This window comes from Lingula anatina, chromosome 1 (genome assembly GCF_051362555.1).
Source record: "Lingula anatina isolate TDL-2025a chromosome 1, LinAna3.0, whole genome shotgun sequence".
Classification (NCBI taxonomy): domain Eukaryota; kingdom Metazoa; phylum Brachiopoda; class Lingulata; order Lingulida; family Lingulidae; genus Lingula; species Lingula anatina.
Window position 1 is genome coordinate 13,005,224 of NC_141767.1, and position 27,581 is coordinate 13,032,804.

Below are 27,581 nucleotides of genomic sequence, written 5' to 3' on the forward strand. Positions count from 1 at the left end.
GTTTCAAATACTACATGATTCGTGACTTAGCAGAATTTTTCGCATTTAATGGCAGTGTAAATGAAACATTTGAACAATTACGCTAAAATGACAGGTTTTAACATTCAACTTTACTCTGCACGGCATATATAGCACGGCATTCCTCTTCATATGATTTCCGTCGTTTCAGATTTGATCACGTAAGGTGAACATGGCTGCAATGTGGACTTCACTTCTCCGTCGAGTCTCACCTGCCGCAATGCCATTAAGAATCGGTCAGTTCTTTTCGGTTAAATTGGCCACATTCATGTAGAAAAAAAAAAAAAAACCCGATTAAATGTTGACTTACATATGAAAGATAACCGTATACAAATGATACATGGGAATTCTAAAATGGACATTAGTGAAAGCTATTTAGCTACCCATGCGTTATAAATCTTTGAAAATTGTTCTGACAATTACTATCATCGTATTTTAGTTTTGTAAAATTGGGTGTTGATCGCGCTAGTTGAAGTTCTATATATATTACAGCACTAAATGCGACAAACGTGTGCTCCTCGGATTCCTAGCAACTCATACAGCTATTTTCAAATTCAAATGAGAGACAACGTAGCTACGCCGGGGTGCGTATATTTGGCATGAAAAGACAACTTTCGAATACTATTACACTAAATAAAGGCTTGTATATTAACGAGGGCCCATCATCTTCATTTAAGGACAACATATACAGATACTCCAATACACAGCTGCCTACAAAGCACCCACAAGTTTTGTAAGAACTGGTGCTTTTCTTAACGGTGCGCATATAAGGCGCTGGGCAAGTGGTTCAGATTCTATCGTTTTTCCCCCATTTCACGAAGAACTCAATTTTATCAAGTAACTTCTCTCAAATACAAGTTAATTTTCATGATAATGCTCTCCGTGTATCAATTTTCATCAACGAGATTGAATTAAGCAAATTATCAATGAAGATCCAAGTCGAAATAATAAGGCCTATGCGAAGACAATTTCACTCACTCGCACAATAAAACAAAACACAATTATCGGTTCCAGCAATTTATTCCAATAGGAAGCCTCCATTTGTCTCTATAAAATTTGTTTCACGTGATCTCTAGATAAATCTGCATAAACCTGCTCTTCAGATTACACTCAGGTAAATTTTATAGACGGTTAAACAAACTGGCAATATCCAATCGAATTATAACTGTGTTAGCATAAAGTGCTAGTATATAATATAGAAAATAAGTAAATACATGATCGCTAAAAGCAGTAATCTAAGGATCGCCCGTTGAACATTTATTCGATTTGAACAGGCTGGCTCTACAAGTTGCTGGGTTACTTATAAAGCATACTTACTAAGCCAGCTTTTTGCAAAGGGAGCGTTTCATTAACATAGCAGCAACCTATAACCAGTCTACTAGCCTTTTTTATATTTTCATAAACAAATGTATGGATGAAATATACACAAAACTACCTGCTACAGACACTAAAGTCAAGTCATTTCTACAGGACTATACAAAGCATGTAAACAATCACCTCAGTCTTATTCTAAGCCACTTTTGCATGATTTATCTGTACATAATGGTTTATCTGGGCTTGGGTTCAATCGGGCTAGTAAATACATCAAGGCAGTCCCGTGAAAGCTATCCAGTTGTTGGTTTGTGGATATTGCCCAGAGCTATCCATCCAATTATATATCTCCTTGTTACTGAGATTTTCCATCGCATTTTAAATACATAATAATAAGTAGAAGGTACAAAGAACCAAAGTTTTTGGACCACTTGCAAAAATTGTCCTGTCTCTTAATGTAAAAGAAGAAGAGTTTCTTATGAGAGGAACCTGCTCAAAAACCCGGTTTGCCAGCCAAACCACGTTGAGGGTACTTGGGAAGTGCCCGCCAGGTGTACACTGTCAACACATACACATCTTCCTACTATCACGGCAGCCCTTCTTTCCAGATGGAAGCATCTAAAGATACATACTGCTATAAGCTCTATTATGAAGAAGAAGACCTGTACACCATATAACAAGTACCCCCAGTTGCTTTGGCTAGCATATAGTTTGCTAAACCGCTATATTTGCCAAGAACAAGCTGAAAGGATTAGAAAATACAATATTCCCGAACTGGTTGTGAGAAATGTTACCACATTAAGTGGTCAAGTAGTCTTCCATGCCATCATTGTGCATAAAATATTCTTGTTGCCGTTCTTGTCACCAAGTTTTTCTTATATTAAATCTGGTATGAATGTTGACTTGTGTTAGAAATGTAAAACTTTTAATAACCAGCAAGTTCAGTAAAGGTTGCCTCAAGCTCTGCACTAAGGCTATTTAATTTCTCCTTCTCTGCTTCCAGTTCCCCTGCAAAGTGGGAAAAAACAAAGAAATTATTAGTGATGATATAAATAAGTTAATTAACATTAAAGTTTATTTTTTTCTGTCATGAATTACAAAATTACTAAATTCTTTTTTGTATCACGTCTCGTTTACTGAATTTCCCAAAAATTCAAAATGACTCCAATCTTTTTACATACTTTCTACAAATTACATGACATAACTGCTACTTTTGACATAAAAAGGAATCTGTAGTAATATATGATAATAATTTCTTTAAAAAGTATCACAATTATAAGACAGAAATGAAGGAGTGCAGGTGAGTTTGACAGTAACTGACACTTTGAAGAGGAATTGATAATGAGACACATGTCCACGTAAAAAATGTGAATTAAAGAAGAAAGCAACATGATGGAAAATAAAAACAAAATGACAATATAATAGAAAGTATGAGAAATGACAAAATAACCTAACCTGAAAAATTGCCAAATAATATCTTGACAGATGAAAGAATTGGGTTGGTATGTACAAACCTTACATGTCCCTCCTTAAGGAAATATCATAACTTTTACAAACCTTTAATTTCTGGGTCAGCAAATTCAATACCAGGAATTCTTAAAGGGATAAGAACTGTTTGTATAAGATTCTCATTTCACAAACATCTTATAGAAATATGATAAATTTCTTTTTTACCACCTAAACCATAGACGGCAATACTTCTGTAATAATCTCTTAAATGATTATTACATACACAAAAAACTTTTTGGAAATAAAAACAATGTACTGATTTTGAATGTTGGAATGGATTCATGAACTATTGGCACACATGGGAAATTTTCATTACGCCAGGAAAATGTTTTTTTTAAACCAAACAGTTGATATCCCTTTCAGAGAGATGAAGTGTGACAAGAGGCATTCATTTTGAGATTAGAGGATCATTAATGCAGCATGCTGCAACAGGTTATGTAAAGACCAACACAAGTAAGAGATTTAAAATAAAGATTCAATGCCATGCAAGGTTCATGCAGTACCCAACATAACTTACAAATATGACAAAACCTGACCATTGTTATCAAGTCCTTATGTGACTGAATGCAGCTTGAGGTGCCATAATAAAATTCGAACAAGAATATATACCTCTCCCCTCCTCCCATCTTAACTCCCAATTGTATATATTGAGACTCGAGGTAGAAAATTTCACCACAATTCAATTGGCTCTATGAAATCTGGTTAGAACCAGTCAGATAAGATATGTGTATAGAATGGTTTATACCACTACCAAACCTTTCAAGGTAAGCTAATAGACCAAACCTTGAGCTCTGCCAAAAATAGCACAGAGAAGGCCAGGTGTATAATGCCCTACTAATATGGTGGTCGGATTCCTATTTTAGTAAATCAAAGGATGGCTTTGGCTGCCTAGCTGCATTCATGTAGTTGTGCACACCCGAAGCTGCAGAAAACTGGACAAAATATTTCTACTGCTTCGGTTGGACTTCATCTCTTACCCAACCCCTTATTGTTAGGTGAACCTTACATGGATTACAAAACTAACAAAAAACCATTTTATAGCAATATCAGTTTGACTTATTGGTACCAACCATGTCATTCACTATGCAAGTTTCACATTGTCGCAATTTCTGCGAAATAGGCGTCCATTTCATTTCTAAGCAAGGCGGTTTGCTCCTTCTCTTTTAGCAATTGGTCTGAAGAAAACAACATGCAATAGGGTTCACGTCAAGTGAGATCACGCAGCAAACAACCCCCAGGACCCTGCAACCTTTTCCAAAACATAGTCCAATGAAGTATAGGACCACTTATGTTTACACTCAGGTTCCAATTCTCAAAAGCATTAAGAATACCAATTGCACGTATTCCCAAAATCAATTCTACACTAATAAATTTCCAGACTTCAATTTCATTAAATATGGATAAGTTGCAAGTTCTTGGGTTAACAACAGTAAAATCATGCTTATAAGTTGCAAACAATTTCAATGTATCAAAATGCAAAAGTAACAGTATCAATCAACACTAATTGCAAATAACTACTAAGTTGAAAAGTGAACAATCTATATCAGAAAAGCATTCACTGTCCATGAACAAGTAGCCTGAGGTGAAAATGAAGAGCATGTGAAATCAACAGCTGTGGAAAAAATAACTGCAGTTGTGAAATCAACTACCATTACAGCATTTTCTCCCTCAACTTTCACCATCAGAGTATCAGAAATCACATGATAAACAATACAGCATCTCCATTCAAAGATGGATGTTCAAATTAGCAGAACAGGGGAAAAAAACTACAGGGTCATGGCTGCCATTTTGTTGCTCTTTCTGTCGAGGTAATGGTGGCTTTAGAGAAGGATATCTAATTGTTAGTATCAGATGTTCTTATATGACCGAGCTCACTCTAACAATGTTTTGGCTCAAGTAAAATAGTTCAATTTTTATTCAGCAAGACAAAGTTCATGAAATGAAAATTGCAGTTATGGTTACAGAATTCTATTACTTTTTATTTCATCCCAAAATATTATTTTCACCATTTGTGAAAACAATAGAAGCTAGTGTGACCTCGGCATACCTAATACTCTACTTTGTCAATTAAACTACCATACCATGTGTGTCTTCTATCACAATCCTGGGCACACCTCCTGCACACTGACCCACACAAACTCCATACAATATAAACAGGCCACATTCATGTCAATATTAACCCACTTCACACAGGCCATGTCTACTGCATTGGGGAAGGCAAGAAGCTAAACCAAAGTCTTACTAGAGCAAATATGTCCAGTGTCTGGTACATTAGGCAAGGTATGGGAAACCATTCAACTGCTGAAGTCTAGACTTTCTTTCTTCTGAGCAAAGAGATATCACAATTTCACAATCTTTTAAAGAGGATTAGCTTTTTTAGTGTCCATTCCCTTGTTAACTAAATGTTGCACAGTTGTGATGCTTTAAGGGAAATTGTCACTTAACTCTAATGTCACAATGGGGAGCCACAATTAATGCTTGGTTTCAAATTTCAAGTTTTTATTTTGAGGGGTCATCTACTGTGCTTGCTTTCTTCCCTTATCTCTTACAACTTTTCCCGCCTTTTTCTATTTACCAGACTTGACCCTGCAATGGTAATGCAATGAATGATCTGAACCTACAGTAAATTTACCCTGGACTTATACCTTTACAATGACAGGCAAATATTAAGGTGCTTCACTCACTCCTTTAATCTCTGTGTACGTAGTGTACACTAAAAACATTCCCAATCCTTAAGCAAACACAACCCAGACCAATACAATGGCTGGGACTACTTTCCTCTTTATGTGACCAAAACTGAATGAAGGCAAGTCAGCAGACTGTTATATGCAATCTGTAACTGTAAAAGAGAGCTGGGAGATAAAAATCTTCAAGACTGGAGATGTAGAAATCTTAAAAGGCTTGCCGCAGCACTGAATTCAATATAGCCATTACCAAAACCTAATCTGATCTTTGGGAGTTGCATCATAGAGAAAGTCCAATGCAGAACCTCCAAATTTAAGTACCACCTCACCATTTCTATAACATTTCTATCAGGCGACACACCAAGGTTATCATTTATTTGTCAGATAATATGTACTTCCAAAAACATATCTTCTACACATCCTTGGCCTATGTTCATCATGATAAGATAGGGCCTAACCAGCAGCCTGCCCACACTGCTCTATCTAGGATATAACGGGCATTCTCTGAACACACGCAGGGCTATATAAGGAGGGGAAGTGGGACTGTAGGCTTACATCACATTTTAGCACAAATGAGACGGCAAATTCGAACTGTGAGCATAACAGTAAATCTAAAGCTAAACACAAGCCCTTTTCTGTCTTAATTTCTCCTGGTTCAAAAAGCCTTAACTAGATTTTCGCCGATGCAAATAACAGATGGTGTTCATTCAGAGACATGTTATATTTAAGACAGGATGGAAAGCAGGTTTACCCTTTCAACCTGCAGGTAAGACTGCCAAAATGTGGGCTTTTCCATTGCCTTTACTGCCTCCCTCTTCTCCAATCCACTGACTGACTCATCTTCCTGACCTTTCTTCTACCCCCAGCAGAGAGGCCGATAGACAGGCCTGTGTAAAAATACAGCCCACCTATGGTTCAAGAACCTGGAAGCCTGCCCACATAGCAAATTGAAGCACAGGTTCCTGGTGCAGTTTAAGTGTCAGAGCAGTATGTGGAGTCTTAGAGTCAGACATCATCTGGCATAGCTGCCCCCATTCTTGTTCCCTTCTCCATACATAGCATTTATACAAACAGGCTCAGACTGTATGGGATTCAAAGCAGTGGGAAGAAACCAAAATGAATTTTTCTTTGCAGTTTCTGTGAGGGCTATCGAAAATTGGAAATGGGAAAAGTCCAGGATACCTATCTGCATCTAAACTTCTACATTTGGGTTCATCCTCTAATTCAGACAAACATTCACACATTAACAAAATCAGCTCTCACAATTCTCTCAGTCCACAGCAATGTATAAAATACAATTCAAGAACCTGGAGTGAAAGTGGAACACATCTGGAATGTGAACAATTAGGCAATTTTCAAATTATCTTTCTCCAAACATGCCTTCGGAAGCAGTTACCAAAACATCAATTTCATTTTTTTCTTTAATCTTGCCAATTTTGGTTCTCTTCAAGTTCATCATAACCTCAAAGGCTTCCAGATATGTTGTTTCACAGCAACTCCCGGCTTACCTTCTAAATTCTCACACTGTTCTTTCAACCATTTCACTTCTTTATCTAAATTCTCGGCCCGTTGATCAGCCTGCAAGAGACTTACTAGATCAGCAAAAAAACCATCACAATGCAATCCACATGCACATGCCAAACAGCTGATGTCCACCCTGGCAACCAAAACAAAGCTATTGCCATGGCAGCAACAACAGCTTCTGAAACACCTGAAACTCATTAGGTCATTGTTCTTGTCCTTCATGGTCTTCATCTGTTGCATGCTATCGAACCTGTCCTTGCTTTTCCCCATCAGCATCAACATACTAGGCTTCTAAATGGTGAATAATGAAAGGGCTGAGTGAAATTGGTAACGGGGGAAGGAGGGGCATAATATGTGACCTGGAAATGGCAAAGTGTGATTTTTGCATGGCAACACACAGTTTTCATGCTCATACCTTCCAAATTATCAACATCTTTCTGGAGTTTTGCCACTGTCCTCTCAGCCTCACCAGCACGGTGTTCAGCCTACATAACAGAGATAAATACATGTATTATCATGAAAAGGTTACGTGTGGTGTACACATGGAAGGATGGAGACACAGGAAGCATGCTGTACATAAGGAAAAAAACATCCAAAACCACAACGCTAGGCTCACGCTAGAATGATTTTAGTTTCAGTTGAAACACAATAGCCATAGATTGATTTTTGAAATATCTATTGTACTTGGGTTAAAAAAATTAATTTCCCATCTTACTTCATCAATATGAATAACTCTCATTAATAAGCAAACTAGAGTGAGCCTAGAAAACCCATGCAAATGTATAAGGCAAGTCATGAATCTGTGAAAATCTCCTCCCCACACTCTACTGCCTGCATGCACATAAGTTCCTCCATGCCTGCCCAGTAACTATGGGCGTAGCCCCTGTGCATTCACTTCTGTCTCATACTGCTGGTGGCGGGCAGTCTGCAGCACACACAAGACCCTGCCAAAACAACTAGGTTAAACTATATGTACATGTCAATTTGCATGCAATTTGCAAGGTAAATTAAACATTGTGCAAGACTTGATCAGGCCAGATTTTTGTATTTATTGGTTTTTTTCATTAGTGCTAAATGTAGCAGCAATTGTATTCATATTTGTAAACCTGAATCATTTTCATCTTTCAAATTACAAATGCAATTTTTAATGTACTTGTAGTCTTAATAACTGGCTTGAACACAGACAATGAACTGGTGCATCCCAACACAAGTGTGAAATGACTAAATCAAAGTATAGGCAATTTTTCATCTAATTCTTCTCAAACTACACTGGTGTATAGACAATCAACAAAACAATACAAATAGGCACACAAACAGACAAACAAATAAATATACAACATAACTCCATTATTGCCTGCAAAAACATGTTATATATATTTTTTTAAAAATTCATCCACAACATTCTACATCAAAAATAATTTTTGAAAAGCACAATATTCCAAGTAAGATAGCAACATTCTTTATTTTTTATCACAACCAAACAAGCTGTAGCATGCGGTGTTTCATCCTAGTCTTTTCACAATTTAAAATAACACAACCAATTTTCCATCTACTTTTATGAGCTATCATCATGCTCTCTTTTCTGTCCATGTTTAATCCCCCTACCCCAATTACACCTCAATGACTTGTAGTCTGAAATTGTTGAAAAATTTTTATTCACCGATTTTAGTCATTACTTTAAAATGTCGATATTTTAGCCAATCCCATTATACTGTGCTACCCATACTGTACTGTACTACCCATGTAGTCAGTTATGCACTAACATTGTTATATGAAGCATGCAGAGAGATCAGTTCTGATCACAAAAATTAGTGCTGCCAAATAGCAGTGTACACATACCTCCTTTGACCTGGCAGTTAAGTCACGGATTGTCTCCTCATAGCTGTCTTCTCTCGCTGAAGCCTAGAAAGTGAAAAGGAAGCAAAAGAAAATTACATTAATCATTTATCTCTTCTTTTTTCCTAAGAAAAATCTGTTAACTTCACTTTGAAAATTTATGTAAGAAATGATAATTTTACCCCAAGGCAATATTTTTCTTCTTCTATTCTTTTTTGACATGTTCACCAACATAATCTTTTCCAAAAAAAGACAAAGTGATGCAGCCAAACATGGGAACATTGCATAATATCAGAGACAAAATACGGTATGCTGAACAATTAAATATATATGTACATCCATGTCAATATCTAGCTGAATATTATGATAATATAGGAATAAAAGCGGGGTAATATTGCTAATAATCACTTTGGAATCTTTCATCTCAACAAAATGCCTTTGGCATTTGTGTCCTTTGTGATCTCCAAAGTGACAGAACCTAAAAAACTACCTGGATTGAGAAGTAGACCAGATGGGGGAACTGCCCAAGCTGTGATAAGAGTAATGATAACAGCACTAATACAAACCAAAGAATAAAACATCATAATCATGTTAATTTCTCAAGTACTACCTATATCCAGATAACAAACAGATGGGTTTTTGTTAGGGAGCGTGCACTTTGTTCAAGTATGAAGTCCAAAACACGAGGATGGTTTATCCAACATTTGGAAATAGAGAAATAAAGTGCAGTTTTGACCAATGCTACAAGAGCATTGCAAAATCTAGTGGGATTTTTCTCTTTTCTTTTTTCTTGTACTGCCATGCTAAACTTACCTGCAAAAAACTGAGCTTCTCCCACAATGACATAACAAGAGAAAACTAAGCTGCATATGTTTGTGTGTATTGTTGTCTTCATGTGTTCATAACAGGAAACTACAAAGGTTCTTACTTTGCCAAATGTCTAAAATATGCAACACTAATGCAAGCACCATGCACTATACTGAAGATTAAGAGGCAATGTCTTCCCAAAGTTTTTAAGCAATATCAACATGCTGTGAACAGGTTGTATTGATTCTGTGTGTGCAGTAGAGACCGAGGTGTATGGTGCAAGAAGTATACTGTGATAGTTTGACGTCTTTTCACTAGGATCTCCATATGTAACCACGAGATGTGCAGCATGGTTGGACTGTTGCCTTACTGGTCCAAGATCCATCAACCAGATAAGACATGCTTTGTGATTGGCTGGTGCACCACTGTACGGTGACACCTTGCACGTGACATGCTTTGCGATTGGTTTGGACATCTCTGTACTGTGATGCCCTGTATGTGACATGTTTTGTGATTGGCACTGTACTGTGACAGGCTTTGTGATTGGTATGAACGTCACTGTACTGTGATGCCCTGTATGTGACATGCTTTGTGATTGGTTCAGACACCACTGTGCTGTGATGTCCAGTATGTGACATGCTTTGTGATTGGTTCAGACACCACTGTACTGTGATGTCCAGAATGTGACATGCATAGTGACTGGATGGCACTCCATAATCACGCCATGCAAAGTCACAACTAGCTCAGAGAAATGTTTTTACCTCCTGTTCACTGATTTCAAGAGATTTCATGTTGTTGCCCACCACCTTAAGCTCCTCCTCCAGCTCAAGGATCTTACTGTAACAAAGCAATCAAGGAGAGAATGGAGAAATGAAACAAAAGAGAAGCAAGAGCAGTACTACAGCAGCAGTGACAATGCCGGACTAGAAGAAATGAATAAATTCTTGCCAGACAGCTAGTCACTTAGCTGTTAGCTGTTACTAAATACATATAGACAGGTATATAGCCAGGTATAGGACCTGGACACATAGGAAAGCTGGGGGTACACCATCTTTGCTACTATACAGCAGGGATGATGCACCCAGTCAGTATTTTTTCTCAAAACAAAAAAGTTTATTATCTGTTCAGTATCTAAAAATCATCAGTTTCTTCCTAGCATAGGAACCCTTCATCAGAAGGATTTTGGCCAACTGGGTTGTCAGTTTTGAAAATCTGTGGACGATAAAAAAAAAAAGGAGAAAGGGGGGATAACTTTTGTTTTGAGAAAAAAAAATACTTCATTTTCCTTTGTGGCTCCAGTTCACAGAGGACACATTCACTAAAACTACCTGCTCCTCATTATTCTCAAGCGACTTCAAGTTGGCACCAACGACGTGCAATTCTTCTTCCAGCTCCTTCAATTTGCTGTAATAATGTATATAAGAACACAGTGGGATCAAAAAGGCATGGCAGCACAATGCACAAAAAGCACACCCCCTAACAAACTCACAGTTAATATGATAACTGCACTATACTACAACCTGGGTGGGGGTTGCCAGTGGCACAATAGCCTTACCTTCTCTTCATTAATTGACAAGGACTTAAGATTGTGAGAAACCACATGCAGTTCTTCTTCCAATGCTTTTATTTTGCTGTAAAATGCATAACAAACACTGTTGTCATCCAACAATGGTAAGCCAGGAAAGATCAAGCATGAAATCACAGCATCATTGTTATACCCCTCCCTTCCCAAAAATCTACCAATTTGACTTTTTTAACCTTTTCATGATATACTTGATTAAGTTAACTTTAGTTTCTTTTCTGTTTTCGATAATAAATATGAATTTTACTCAAAATCTTAAAACCAGAAACACTCGTTTTCAACAATAAACATGAATTTGATCCAAAAATCCAGAACAAGACACTACTTATTCCACATTAGTAATTATAATCTGTATCCCTCACATTTTGGATAAAAAAAGTTCATTTTTTTTTCTTTTTTCTTTTTTAAACAGTAAACAGCATTTCAAGTTCAACTTAGGTAATGAAGACTAATCACATGCATAAAAAGAATAAGTCCCTAACCATGCAGTAATTAACTTTAACTGAAAGAAATAATGCCTCTAAGCTATCTCAACTACTAAGCAAACAAAATATTCTATAAAGACAAAAACAGCTAATTTCTACTAATAATGCAATTTAATGGTAAGACAAATCAAACTAAAATTCTGATTTTTACTGAGGTAAACATTTGTAAATTAAAATTGTAAATTGAATGACAGTTAACAGACATGCTCAAAGAGGGGATGATCTACGTAAAAATTTGGTTCTCATTAATTGAATGGGAAAATACTTTAAAAATTATGAGGTTTTAAAACATGCAGCAGATGCAAAACAAAAACTCTACATCCCACTGTGTTCAAATATTGGAAGAAGTAACTCACGCTTCTGCATTGTCTGCACGATCTTCAGCACGCTCTAAGTCTGCTTCTGTTATTGTTAATTTTCTCGTAACCTATGTAAAATCCATTAAAATTTAAATTAAGTATTGTTCTTTTTTAAGCTATAAATCCTTAACTAAAAGACAAAGTTCTTCAAAGGATAAAGCCCATATCTTTTCCATATGATTATGACCTCACAGGATAAAGAAGGCACATCCAATCATGAATGAAGGTAACAAGAAAGAATACCTTGAAGAACTTTGTCATGTTATTACAATGCTGCTGCTTCTCTTGGTGACATGATATGCCACCTAGTGCGTATTATACACATCAAAAGCAGCAACACTGTAAAGGGAGACCCAGGGGACAAGCCTGGACTGTCCCAAACAGAGAAAACCAGACACTAGCTGGCTCCTCGCAAAAATTTCATTACTTACGCCTCAGCAGCTTCCAAGCGAGCCTCTGCACGCTCCAGATCAACCTCTGTGATGGCCAGCTTACGAGCAGCCTGTGCACGAACAATAATAAGATGAAGATCAAAAATTCATTTCATTTTGTATAAAATAGTTGGTGCATTTTCATTGCACACAACTTGCATATTCTCTGGACATGCTGTGTAACTGTAGGTCTCATGCCAAAATTTTCATGCAATTTAATTTTGTTGTGTCGTTGACTGGGTGAAATTTCAAAAACAGTACAGGCTGAAAACCTGCGAACAGTCAGGCTGCTCTCATGCTGATGCAGTTTCACTCATATTTATCACATCACTTCAAACAATGCCATTCTCTCTTCTCAAAGGCTGCTATCACTACATAACCATGATCCTGCAAAAGGTTTTGATATTAATCCCCAGTTACCCTCCCACCCCATTTCCCTAGCACCTTTGAGCAGAGAGAGTACTTGAACTATTTACTCTTCACAAAGAGCAAATATAAGCTCAACCTCCCTGTAAACAATCTATATGTCTATGCCAATTCTTAAGACAAACAATATAAATCTTCAATGCAGTCATTGAAAAGTGAAGAGTGAAGGTGAAGTCTAGTTCAATAACACTATTGAAATTTGGTGAAAAGGTATAATTACCCACAAATGATCATTTCCTTTTGACAAGTCTCAATATTTTAACAACATCACATCAGCAATTTAATTCAATATTTACCCGAGCCAAGAAACAATGACCATTTGTGTGTAAATTCACCCTTTTCTTTCTAAGTTCATCCTAATCTACATTTCAAATTCCCTACAGACAAGTCATTCTGATTTCCCTAATAATGTCACCAAAGGTCAAGAGGTCACTATGACACTTCTCAGGGCCTGTAGTAACCCATATATATGGTGAGAATATGATAGGGCTGCTTGCTGTTTGTACAGGGCCACTGATTAGGATGCTTGCCTTTACAAAGCGGTCCAGTCCGATTTGTGTGGTAACAATTCAAGTGAACTGTTGTAGAGATGTGTCTAGTAAATATTGACATTTTGTTTATAAGCATTTTGAAATGTCCATTAATTTCATTTTCTTCAATGTCAAATTTGTTGCCAGTTAGTATAAATTTTGAGGTTATACTTTTAACCTCCTTAATAGCTTTAGAACGACACAGAAGTTATGATTACAAAAGGCCCCACAAAGCAGTTCAGAATGGTTTGTCTAGATGAAAGGAATTCAAATAAAAATGAGGCAATGTGACTTCTGTATCTACATAAGGTAATTCATCAGATTCAATTATCATGTTATAACCAAGCTACATGCTAAAGTCAAATAAAAAGCACTTCAAACAATGCCATATCATAGTTGCATAGGACATTATATGAAGTGCAGAATGAGAAATGAGGCTCATCATCATCAGCAGCATGGTGGCGTCCCCGAGGGGCATCTCAAATGGCTCTTGATGGGAAAGATGAACCTGTTTTAAGAAGTCAACATGCATGGTTAGTGAACACCGTAATGTATTTTGGGTTAAATCAAGTGCACTTATGTTAATAAGAAAACAGTTGTATGTAGGTGTGGTGATAACAGCCTGGAAATGGCAGACTTCAAAGGCAATGCTATGTGGCTGAAATGGAATGAAAGGGAATTCAGGTTCCAGAAAAAAACACTGCAATTGTTCAAACCATAGCAGCATCCACATGCAGTATGCACAAAAGGAGGCAGAATACTTTTGTACTTCTTTGTACAGAAGAGAACAAATTTCTTCAAAGCTTTTTTTCAAAGTACTCTAACAAACAATCCAAATTATTACCAGTCTCTTGTAAAGATATGAATATCTTCAACATGAAGCAAAAACTGGCTTCACTCAAGTATAAGCAATAGGTCTTAAGAATGAATGAACATGCTACTGTCATTCTATTTCACAAACCAGGGCGAAAAAACAAATCTAGGCCAACAAAAAAAGGCAAACCACGCCAAACAAATATATTATCCAAAGTCATGCAACCAAGAATCATTATCTAGGCGAGATAGTACAAATGATAGCTTATGCCTCATACTTTCAGCCAGTAAAAAAAAACTGCCATTAATCTCTAGAGAGACATTATGCACATTGAGAGGAAAGTGGCTACTTAGCTTAAAGAGGCATAGTAGATTAACAAGACTTTGTCATACAAGTACATTACAAATACTTCTGAAGAAAATGGGCACTTTACTTAGAAATTTATGTTTGAGAAATGAGAAAAACTGATTTCAATATAACTGTACAGATCATTGTCATGAAAATAAATCAGTTTCTGCCTAGATAACTTCTGAGAGTTTTTACTTATGGAAGGAGGGGTAAGGGATTCAGGGAAAGTTCACCTCATCATATTTTCTATCGGCATCTTCAGCAATGTACTTGGCCTCCTGAAGCTGCTTCTCCAGCTCAGCAATACGCTCATCATCAGTCATGGTACGGTTTTCCAGGGCTTTGCGACCTCTAGCAACGCACACAAAGAAGTAGGAGGTAGAAGTAATAAAGAGCCAACCAAAATAACATAATAGGTTGTACAATAACAATAACAGGAATGACAATTGCAAAATAATAAATAAAGACATAGATACACCCACTGAAACTAAAAAAGAAAGCACTTGTGTGTTGAGGAGCTGTCCAAATAAAAAAGTGCCATTGATCAAGCCACCTAAGTGACATTTAGTATGGAGAGGGCCTAAAGGGGCAGGGCCTATACCAGGTGTAAGGGGGGGGGGGGGGGGGGGGGGGGGGGAGAGACAGAGGATGAGCTACCAAGTCTCAACATGCCTAAAGAGTTGCCTTGGTGTTCACCTCATCAAATTTACGGTCAGCATCTTCAGCAATATATTTAGCCTCCTTCAGCTGGGCTTCTAGGGTCTCTATTCTTTCATCATCCTGCTGTGTCCTGCCCTCTAATGCTTTACGCCCTCTGGTGGGACACAAAAGAAAGAACTGTGAAAAACCCAAAGGCAGGAACAGACACTTGCCAGAACAGAAAGTGGCAGTTAATCAAGTTGGACAGAGTAGAGCCATTGTTGTTCTTAGATCAATAAAGGGGATTGGGGGGAAAGGAGGGTTGCCACTTGGGCATATTAAAATGACCCTTCCAGACATGTGCCTCCAAAGCTGTTAACCTAAAGTGAAAAAAAAACAAAAAACACCTGAAATACAGAAAAGTTTTATTAATAAAAACAAAATTGCTGAAAAAGATACCAGATGCTGTTAGTTGGAGTTACCTACAAACACAGGCACATACCTCGTCAAATTTGCGTTCAGCTTCATCTGCAGTTTCTGTGGCTTCTCGAACCATCTGCTCAAGCATTCCAATTCTATCATCATCAATATTGTTTCGGTTCTCAAGCACTTTTCGCGCTCTAGTGTAAGAAAAGATGCAAGGCTGTATGAACACACAGCAAACGTGCTAACACAACACATGCAAGACAGTTTGTGAACAGAGAGTTTAACTCTTCCAACACGAAAAAACATCATAAAACAGATCTCCCAACTGCAATACAGACATTAAATGACAGGACTATAAATTTCCATAAACCCAGCCCAACGAAATATCTTTACACATTTAGTGAGTCTGCAGTTTCATGTTTACATACATTGCTTCAAGCAACCCTTGTTATGTATAGGCAGGAGTGGTGATGATAATATCGCCAGGAAGATATAAACTGCTTGGTTCACAAAACTATGTGCATAGACACAAAACAGCAAGACATAAAACAATACAAAATGCCACACTTTTTCCAATTTAAAAAGATGGCCGCGTTTGATGCATACCTCTTCGAACATTCGCTCTCGCTCTTCAGCAATACTGCGGGCATGCTTGAACTGTTGTTCTAACTGTGCTATCCTATCCTCATCCAAATTACTTCTATTTTGCAGTACCCTGCAGGATCTACACCAGGCATGCAAGAAAATGATTGAAGCGCTACCTGTTAGTGGATTCTGTACATGGATTAACATATAAAAGAAACTGTTGCGGAAAAGATCTTGCATAAATTCAAAAACAAGAAAGGGTTGATAGAAAAAAATTAACTTTGGATACAAAAGTCATACCAATACAATAAAACAGGTAGCAAGATATTAAATAATAAATAGTAAATGTTACAAAAACTTCTCTCATGCTATCCCCCTTCTTTCCCATGGTATAAATAATATGAAAACCCCGTATCTATCCAAGATCTACATTGTAACAGACTCAATAAAAGACCACTTTCACATTTTAACATTACAAAATGTTTCAGATGTACTATGAAGTAATAGCCTGTTAACGCAAAGGTATTTTCATCAATAATCCTTTATGTTGGTCACATTCCTTTACGAGTGACTTCACTGGCTTCCAATTTCTCCAACTGGGTCAAGACTGTAGTGCCCAGTGTTTAGACGAAAAGGTTTTCAAACTGGCCATCTGATTCATTCAATAAGCATTAGGCTTCAAATCTGAGTTGATAATTTCAATAAGAAAAATTAACAAACACCAAGAGAAGAAATTGCGGTCATTAGCCAAAATGATGTTCGGAACAACAGTAATTCCTAAATTTCTGATTTCCCCTTATTTTAGGCACAAGAGAAATTCTTCCTGACAGAATCACACAAGCAGAAAAAGGTTAGGGCAACTTATTTAATTGTTGTTGCAACAAAAAGACTGGTTATTAAAAGAAAATACATGCAGATGAAGAAAATGGCATGCTGATATATTTAAAGTGCACACTTTAAATTAGTGAAATATAATATTCCACAGATGAAATAAATATGATATCCAGCTTAGGTTATCTATGAAGGAAGTAAAAAAGCACTGGAAAGCAAGATAAAAAATTTGCCATTTAGAAGAGCGCCAAGATCTATCTGTACAGTAGGCAGAGAACTCTTGAGCAAAGAATCCTAGATGTATACAAGAAACGCAACAATCACAACAAGAGGTCAACATACACATTGACACGGCCACACCAAATTTCAACAATTATACCAATCATCAAAGCTACATTCTTAACATATCATTTATACATAATTTTGCTCACATCAATTTGATTTGGCTTTTGATAATCATACAATCAAGGGCAGCATGTGCAAGTGGCCATAAATGGAATCAATACAGGCCATTAAGTTACCAAAATCCAATTTCATTTGACAAACCTTTATTGTTATTATGGTATCCATGTACTCGGACCCTATTAATCCTTCAATATACACCAAACTACCCATAAAACTGGCCAATTTCTATGCCCTACATCCAAGATATCAGTGGCACATGATAAGAGTTAGCTAGAGTAAAGATGCCTTGTGTGCACACATATAGCTCAACTTAAAACATCAATATCCAGATCCCTTAGTCACATTGTATTTAAGATTACAAAAGCCCAGTACAAAGGGAACATTATGTTGGAGAAATGAATGCATATACATGAATATCCCTCAGGTTCCAAATAATAGTTTAAGGTGTGTAAGAGATGGATTTAGGATGAAACCCACCTTTCACACGAGGTCAAATAGCTTATGTGACCTGTACTATAAAATTCTGCCTACCCCAATGGCAAAAGGGGACAATTTTGTGCAATCAACTCAACAGGATGTTTTTTCTTAGCTTTGAGGAAAGGGTATACTTTTACAAAGAAGTAATGAATGCCTTTGGAGCTGCTGGTTTCACACCCCTCTTTTTAGACCATGACTCATTCAAACCTATGCAAATGATGCCCTTGACGCAATGAAAAAAACAAACAATAAAACAGATCTGAACCATTACATTTTCTGTGCTTGATGGCTTTTCCATAAGCTATTCACAAATCTTCTTAGAAATCCAAAAAGAGCCTCCTTTGAATTTTTGAATAAATGTCCAAAAATAAATTTAATTGCATTTCTAAGCTCATTTTTCATGTTGCCACCATTGAAAGTAGATATTTAGGGCTCGCTGTTACATGCCTGGTGCAAATAATTTTGCAATACAACAAAAGAAATCTGACTTGGGCTTAAAAATACTTAAGTAAAAAAAAATTACAACTGAATCAAGAATAAAATTTACAGGGAAAGTGAATACATACCTCTCAGACTCATCTGCAGCTTGAGAAGCCTCGTCCAACTTGGATGATGCTGCAGTGAGTCTCTCCTCTGTGCTTTCTAGGTTTTCTTCTAATAGTAAGACACGCCTGTTCAGTGTCTGCACCTGCTCCTCAGCCTAACAATGACAAAACAAAAATAAAACATTTAAATAAAAGAGAAAAACCTTGTAAACATTTGGCAAAACACTAGGTTGGTGTGGTGAATACTTTCATTGCATCTGAAGTAAGGGAAATTTTGATGGATTGGGTGCTTTTCTTACATTTTTAAACTGTTTATCATGAGTAAAGAAAATGTTAAATATTCTTCACATATTTTAGAAAACCTTCATCCCTTAAGGGCTGATTATAATATCTATAATACAAAAACTGATAAAACACAGACATCCTAACAGCGTGTGGTATACTAAGATGCCTGTCGTGTTATATAACTGCCACATAATCAAGTAATCATTTACAAGTTAAAGATATACACAACCATGCCCTAGGGTCACATATACTACAAAGTTATATCCTGATATCCATACACCAAGGAAAGGAGCCAAAAAAACTTCCCATTCATAATTTGGCAAGGGCTTTTACTGAAATGCAGATCCAGCATTGATTGGAGCCCATTTCCAGACAGAACATATAGTATCTACTCTTCCAGGTATTAATTTTCCTTACTGAAAAATACTGCTTATTAAAAAAACACCAGTGATTTATTTAAAATTAAACCTGGCATGCCCTTTAACTTATAGACCTTCACAAGAGATATTGCTACATATATCTTTAGTGCATAATTCATAGCTGTGTCTGACATAAACTGCCCTTTTATTGTACTTTATTACAACGCCATTAAATGCTTTGTTATCAAGGCAAACCTGCATACAAATAGCAGATCTTAAATTCTCTTTGAAATGCTAACAAGACTCGACTCATAAACCCCCTTCTAGATGCCCCAGCAGCCTGTGTGATTGAGTCATCCATATGTGCACCGTAGTTGTATTATTAGATAGACTGTGGTCACTTAGTCGGATACTGATGATAAAAAGGAAAAGAATTGAAAATACCAAGTGCTCATAAGAAAACAAACATTCCTTTATCATCAAGTACAAAGTGGGCCAATCTAACTTTACAAAGACAACATATTTGTACACAATAATTCTTCACCTCAAATCTTGTGGATGATTCCACTTAGCCGGTTGAGTGAATGAAAAAAGTACCTTTTTTATATAATGACACACCATTTAAGAGGAAATGGGAATCTGGGCCCAGGCACCTGTAAGGACCCAAATTTGGAATTTGTGTCTCTACCTGTTATCTGAAACTATTATTACAATTTACAGGTTTTGAATGAGAATGAAGTTCTTTAATGTTAAATGCTCAGACAAACTAACAATGATGCTATTGGGATTAGTCATCTGAATGGCACCTAATACCCAATTAAGTGTCTTACCTTTAAAACAAGGTTAGAGACCCATATTCAAATTGATTTCTTAGGAGTTACGAGGAGTTATGACAGAGACAATAAAACCCAGTCATGCTGCTTTTTCTTTAGGTATAAATTATTCATAGTTTATTAAATGGTATGATTATGCAAATTTTTACTTTTTTCTCAATACTTGTTTTCACTTATAAAATTTTACTTGCATTTCATTAAATTAAGCCAGTTTACATAATTAAATTTCCTGAGCTAGAAGTTCCAAATTATGTTGTTTTGTTTTTCAAATTCTTTTCCCAGTGCATTCATTATGTTACACAAAGCTATACATTATGTTGCATGAGGTTTCTATCTGATTGTATAAAATCTTGATCACACTACCTTCTCTAATTTAGGCATCTATCCCAAAAATATCAACTAGTCTATACACAAATCACAAATTTATGCCATTATCTTACTTAATAACACACTGAACAAAGATAATTCATAGTTAATACATAATGAGATCTGTGCAAAGCTTTTGGTATAAAACTATAATTAATCAAAAATGCTATCTCTCATCACCTCTTGGATGATGATGTGCAGTAGACAATTTAGAATGATCCCAGACACTGGTGTGAATAATAAGTCTATATTTGTATTTCGGATGGGGGACAAGAGTTCATCCAAGGTGACAATAAAAATGTCAACTGGGCAAATGTTTTATCTGCACAGTTAATATCTGTTTTTTTATTTAAGAAATGACCTTGCATAGTTGTGGCTTTCACTGAGATGGAGTCATGAGTAGGAAGGGCTGATATCTGACCTGGATTTCAACTTACTTCCGGACATGACAGACACTGATTGTGACTAAAAAAACGCCGTCAAAGGAGACTGCAGACGGTTCATATAACAAGTTCAGCATTCCTAAGGGGTTTCACAGTTTAAGGGTTCCCCAGTATCAAAGAAAATGCCTGATGCCCTTGCTTCTAAATCTCTTGCTTATGTCACGCCATTTGTACGGCGGCATTTTCACTCTCATTTGACCCTAACTAGATTTAAGAAATATGATCGCTGTGTAAACTAAAGCTACAAACCATGCCCCAACTTTATATTTTCGACCACAACTTTAGATATTTATGCAGAGCAAAATAGCTAAGTACTACTAATCTACATTTACGACAAAGTAATGTCCGATTCTACTCACATGCCCAGCCCCTTACGTATGAAATAACAGAATAACATTACAATTATATACATACTTTTTCCTTTTCAATTTTCTCATTTTCACACTCTTGGCATTTCATCTCGTATTTGTCTCTCATTTGGTCTAGCTCCTCCCTTAAACTAGACATTTTCTGTTTGAGAGCATTCAATACGTTTCCTCCTTTCACGGCCGACATTTTGACGATTAAAGTAGTCGAGCACAAATCTAGGCTTCAGAGATCAAAAATGGCTGACCGGCTTCGGCTTGACCTTATCACACAGCAAACAGGTGGTTGTGTTACTCGCTCAAAAGTAGTGCGCTAAATCAGGCGCTGTCCTCATAGCTTTATGGCAGAAACGAAGTTTTCACTGACAAAGCTCAATTCTACTGCTTGTATTTAATCAAACACAACCTCAGAACATGAACCCTAAGAGAAGTCAGAAGTCCTATTTATCACAAAAATTGTATTCTTGAGCGGTGACGTATGTTGGAAGGCTGGGGTGGAGATCCGACTTTGTCACGTGACTACTATTTTACACCTGAGCTGTGTCACCAGCTGGGGACACCCCTCTGACTGAATACAGGCATTATATACGACGCGTCTTCTGCGGGTTTCTTCTTCTTTCTATTTTTTTTAAAGTTTTCAGATTTTCATTCAGGAAAATGCTAACTCACAACTGTTACGGTTTAGCGTGGCAATAACTAAGTTATCATAATGATGCATATATGAAGATCTATTAAAAATTAAAAGATGTAATTAACTTCCTATCAAAGCTTTCGGCGCCTAGGCCTAGTTCAGGGGTTTGAAAAAAATGGTAAACAAAGATTGGGTAGGATATTACGTCTTTTTAGTAGATCTTCATAGATGCATCATTAAGATAGCTATTTATTTCTTAAAGATCTAAACGGTGATTTGATAACAAAATATGTACAAATTCCATACAAAAAGTTAGAATCTTCGTATGTTCTATTATGAATGATTATTGCACGATAGACATTTAAACTTTTGTATGACTGAGTTCTCTTAAAACGGTGGAGTTATTTGACATCAGAACGTTAGTCCTTTTAAGCAAAATTTAAGTTTTATCAGTTGAGTTATATGTCACTTTTCTTTTTCATTTTTAAATGAAGTGAGTGAGAGGGAAGTTTAATACAATTCATTTTCCGGCATGATATTAACTGCTATCACGAAATTAATTAATGATCAAAATATAAATGTTAACAGCAATAAGCGCCTCCAAATAGGCTAAAAACTGTACAAATGGACATATCCAGTAATTTTAATAACCAGGATATCACTACTCTAAAATCACTGTCAAGTCATGACGTGTGGTATTTTTTTCTCCATTAAAAGCTAATCATGCACATCATTTAACATAAAGAGACTATTACCGTTCTTAATGAAACTCTCAATATATTCTGTATTTCTGTTCCTATAATAGCAAACTTGAGCATAGTGTTAGAATTCAGCATCTGGGCAAACGAGAAACTAGGGTTACGCATTGACCGTTGCTTTGGTAACTCCTCCCGACTGATGACGTCACTCTCTACCTCTTCCACATCAGAGAAGATAGGTTTGTTACTATATATGACTGCATCATATTCATCCATATTGCAGGGCGGTCTGGCATTGCCGCCTTCTGGATCTGGACGGAGAGAAACATCGCGATCAGAAGACTTGGAACGTTTTTCTTTTTTCACTTTTACTTTCTTTTTCTTTTTTGTCTCTTCCTCTGTTTCTTCATCAACAACAGAGCCATCATCTGATTTCTTTTTTCTTTCCTTTTTAACTCTTTTCTTTTTTCGAACTTTGTCTGTAGTTTCTGTTAATTCTGTCGTATCCGTAGGGTCTGGCGTTTGTCTTTCTTTAATCTCGCTGTCATTAACTTTTGTCACCTCTTTTTCAATAACAGATGCACCGCTAGGTTGCGGTAACGTTAAGTCCTCGTTGCCATGGTTATGACGTTTCAAGTCTTCTGTTACGTCCATTGTGCATTTGTATATAGCGCAGGGCGCGTGCAAAATCCACTGCCTATGCCGCTGTACAGTTAATCCAAGCAGCACACCTTGTTATTCCAATATCAAATTGCAGAGGGGCGATGTTCAATAACTGGAACAGCGTTTAGTCAGATTCCCCTTCCACAGCCGGCATTCCTTGCGTTACATACCATATATGGAGAGCGGCGTCACTATGCGGTTTACGAGTAAATATACTAGTGCTTTCATTCCCAAAATATCCCACAAGATAGTACTTTCTATCTCCTTTACTGAAAGCGCTTAGCAGGGGAGGACTGGACGGAGTTTGTAACCGAAAAACAGACTTCGCCCTGTCTTAACGAAACTCAACTCTGACTGAACTCGTGATTTTCTAATGTATCTCAATTATCGTGCACGCACAAGAAGACACCCATTATCTTATCATCCAAGCATAGCACAGTTCCACTTTAACCCCAGGTGTACACTAATTTAAGCCTCCGATAATATACATTTTCTCTAATATATCATAGTATTTTATAAAAAATATATGTCAAAGCTACAGATTACAAATGCTACACGACTTTGTCAGACCGTCTAGAATCTGTATATCACTATATCAATATGTAGAATATATATCATTTCATATAGTATATATTATCATCTTTTTAAAACGTGGAATTATGTCATAATAATCGCAGAAAACGCCTCTCTCTCTAGGAACAGCCTCTGAATGATTCTTGCGCTACTTGGCAGCCTTATTTAGACGTGAGGGCTGGCTGTTTATAACACAATCACAGCGAATCAACTGAATGCAACAGCTCTTCTAGTTGCTGTAAGAATAAAACACAGGGCACAACATAAGTCTGCACTGCCCTATATTTATCTATATGGACCAAATATTTAACTTATTGTCTCTTTTATTATATTTCGAAGGAACTCAAACACTTTGCGTACCTTTTAGAATGCCCTATGTACTACTTGCGACATTAGCAATATGCATCTGTGCATCAATACAGTCTATATTCTCAAATAGAGCTCGAGAAAATCGAGACTATCAAGAAAAAGTCTATTGCCCATCATAGAACGGTTCAACAATAACAATGCGTTCATGCCTATAAATTGTGTATTAGCTAAGCGTGCATGCTCGCCCCCGCCTCCCCCTTCCCCCGATTTTTTCGTAGTGCTCATGCATATTGTGCTAGAATCTTCATGTGACCTCCATCATATTTTATACAAGTACACCACTTTGAACTGAAATCGTCCCTCCTTCATAACCAAGTAGGGCATTTTATGAGTTTGGACACATCTTTGCTCTTTCGACTTAAAACGATATTCAGTGAGGAATTCTATACACTTCATGACGCTGTCTAGGAAACGCATTCTATACAGGATTTTTAAAAATCCAATGACGAACATTAGATATTTCTTTGCACGTGAAAAGTTTTGATAGTGATTAGCAATTTTTTATTTGTGAATTCAACTTTTGGAGTGGATGGCAGAAAGGGTTGGTGAAAAAAGCGGAATGAAATGTGCGTATATTTAATGTTTGTTTTCTTACCTCTCCCTGGGCTTTCTCTGAAGCTTCCAGTTTTGTGGTGGCATTTTGTAGATTTTCAGTAGCTTGGTCCAAGTCATTTTCTAATTGCTGGATTCTTTTCTGTAGGCTGTTGATTTCCTCCTCAGCCTAGAAAGGGAAAATAGAATAGGTGTGATTTTATTACTATATATATATATGTGTGTGTGTTTGTATAAAAACATGGACAGGCCTCTTATTTTGTCTATAAAAAACGAAAGACCGGTTGAACTATATTGTTTTACATACGTGTCAGTAGACTTTTTAAATCAGCTGTTGGGTAGGACGGTCGGGCCAATTGTTCAACATGGAAAAAGATTTCCCAGCAAAGCGAGAATATCTCTTAATTTTTTCTTTCTTTTAAAATGGATTATTGTAGTTTCATAATATTTTACAATTCAAAATGAAAACAAAAGTCTTATCTGGAGCATAAACTAAGAACATGAGGTTTTGTTGATGGGGCAGTGGGGGTCTAAGGCAGTGGGAGTGTCCCCGTTGATGCCATGAAATGCAGGCAGTGGGTCTTTGCCAAAATGTGCATTTGTTTGTCTTTCCCTTTTTCGTTTGGCAAGCAGGGAACAGTTCTAGTACATTTTAAAATAATCTTGTCAGATTAAGAAAAAGGTCGGGGCAATAAAGATGAACTCAAGATTATCAAGAGAAGACACAAAAAAAATGCGAATTTTTGAGAGAGTAGTGCGGCTCAAAGCGAGAGAAACGCTATTAGCTTTCTCATGCACGCAAAGCAAACGCATCCAGGTACACCCACCTATACGATCGACAGGCCCATAAAGGGGAAGGTCGAAGTACGTTGTTGCGGGGTTAATAATATCAACTGTTATGGAGCGATATGTACAACACACCACAGTTTGGCGCTACGTACCACAATGTCCGGATTTTATTGTTTCTGGCTGGGCCCGTTCAAAACCATGATGCTGCTTGTGATAATTTTTGCGGTAGGCTCATTTGAGGCCAACCTTTTTTTTTCTCTTTAGCAGGATATGGGATTTGCTAAGGTATGCGGTGTTGTAAATGGTGAGAGGTGAATCGGACAAGCTGTCAAAACAGCTAAACGCACATGCTGGGCAGGCAGAGCGAAAAGAGTTGTATTCTAATGAAAACTGATCTAACGCAGAAACCCAAACAATGCCAGGCACAGTCACCTTTCATTAATTTCGATTAAAGGGATGTTGATCTTTCACAGAAAAATATCCAACCCTGATGAAAAGTGTTTCATTATAAATTTGACAAACAAACCAAAACTTCATAGCATGATTGGAATAAATAATAACTTGACCGTTAGAAAATATTTACTGGATCCCCCTCGGTTTTATAAACATTTATCAGATAGCCAGGAATTTGATGTGACCTCGGATCAAGTTTCAAAATGGCGAACGCCGGTATCTGTAAATGACCTTTTCCAGCAAACAGCGGTTTCCCGGAGCAGAAAAACCCAAGGACTAACGATGCTGTGCTAAATATGTCTCATTCTCCATTCCCAATCATTGGTTACAGTTTTCTTTAAAGATGCTGAAGTGGTTTGCCGGATTACATGGTAAGAAGGTAAAAGAAAAGAAGGAAATGCTAGGCCTATAGCAAAGAAACAATTAACTGTATATGTATTGTGAAATTAAATACACAATTATATATATATTCTTCAAGGTTTGTTTTAAACACTGATGAAATAATATTAAAACATTAAAAGTAAGTTATTTCCACAGTTAGTCATGCATGCACATTTGTTACTGACTTGGTCCAATTTAGTGGATATAATGCGTGCGTTTTGATAAGTGGTATATTTTTCGTTACTTACCTTGGAGTTCTTTTCTTGCTCCTCTCTCAGTTTCTGCTCAGATGCCTCGGCTCTATCTTGAGCATTCTCCTTCTCAAGCTTCATAGCTTGCATCTTTTTCTTGATGGCGTCCATGGTTGATGTTTGTTGGTCGAAGGTGCCGCCGTAAAATACACACTATAGAAACTGGGAGACTGAACGCAAGCTAGCTGGCTACTGAGCTGGACGAAAGGAGGAGTGAGCTGCTAGGTAAAAATGGTGGCCAGCTTAATGTAAACTGATCTGAAGAGAGATGAGGTGGTATGAAGATTCAGCCTATAAGAGCGCAGCTCTGTGATGGATTGAAAACACGCCTGCAGTATGCGTCACGGGAACAGATGAAGTTACTGCCTTGTTTGGCAAGACACGGGCAGGAAGCCTCCTAGAGATGACCTCGCACCTGAGCAACACGAACGGGGATCCCCAGGAACTCGTACTGCGGAAAACATTAATTATAATCTTTACCACCCAGACTTAATATTACTTAGGGAGGATACCTGAACTCATGGGTTCAACTGAGAAACGTCTTGGGAACTTGCAAAAATAAACTGTAAAATTGAAATCGAAAGTACCCTTTCCCCCCGATGCCACCTTTTAGAACCCTTCAAGCACCCCTACGTCAGACTATAAAGAGGTGCGCTGTCATAACATGAGCCTTAAATGGAACGTGGTAGCATCTTGGCATCCACCTGGTTGCGGCCATCGTGTCTTGAATTATTTCTTTATTTTTCAGATTCATTTTTGAAAAAGTCAAAAGAAAAGTGTGTAGAAAATTATACAAAAAAGACATTTTGTACAAATGCGAGAAAACTATTTGAACCAGTACAGTTTTGTCTCGAAAAAAGGTCTAGTTATTTATTACTTAATAATACGAAACGCCATGTTTAGTATTGTTTTCCAAGAGCATTTTAACCCCGGCAAAAAGCCAGCAAAAATAGCTGAAACAAACACATTTTTCTTGTGCGAGGTATCTGTTACGTCAT

The 27,581-nt window shown here is 37.0% G+C and overlaps 1 protein-coding gene across 22 annotated transcripts; it reads right to left on the minus strand.

The window, feature by feature from the left end:
- Positions 1 to 1,019: 1,019 nt before the first annotated feature.
- Positions 1,020 to 26,851, minus strand: LOC106170578 (tropomyosin). 22 transcript variants are annotated; one of them, XM_086999763.1, is made up of 10 exons: positions 26,581 to 26,851; positions 24,753 to 24,878; positions 18,594 to 18,727; positions 14,898 to 15,015; positions 12,113 to 12,183; positions 11,018 to 11,093; positions 8,886 to 8,948; positions 7,031 to 7,100; positions 3,909 to 4,013; positions 1,020 to 2,337 (listed from the first exon to the last, which is right to left on the minus strand). In XM_086999763.1, the coding sequence occupies exons 1-9, from the start codon at positions 26,692 to 26,694 to the stop codon at positions 3,931 to 3,933; spliced, it is 855 nt and encodes a 284-aa protein (XP_086855889.1). In that variant the 5' UTR covers positions 26,695 to 26,851; the 3' UTR covers positions 1,020 to 2,337; positions 3,909 to 3,930. The 22 variants fall into 22 exon arrangements, with proteins under 22 accessions (XP_086855889.1, XP_086855887.1, XP_086855888.1 ...); XM_086999761.1 differs by lacking the exon at positions 7,031 to 7,100 and adding an exon at positions 7,462 to 7,531; XM_086999762.1 differs by lacking the exon at positions 11,018 to 11,093 and adding an exon at positions 11,245 to 11,320.
- Positions 26,852 to 27,581: the final 730 nt, after the last annotated feature.

Bases quoted from the DNA above. Each gene is read 5' to 3' on its own strand.
- LOC106170578 (XM_086999763.1), bottom strand. From the start codon at position 26,694: ATGGACGCCATCAAGAAAAAGATGCAAGCTATGAAGCTTGAGAAGGAG. The intron at 18,728-24,752 runs GTAAGAAAACAA...TGTCATTGTTAG, and splicing joins CAGAGAAAGCCCAGGGAGAG to GCTGAGGAGCAGGTGCAGAC. The intron at 7,101-8,885 runs GTATGTGTACAC...AGTCTCTTGCAG, and splicing joins TAACTGCCAGGTCAAAGGAG to GCTGATCAACGGGCCGAGAA.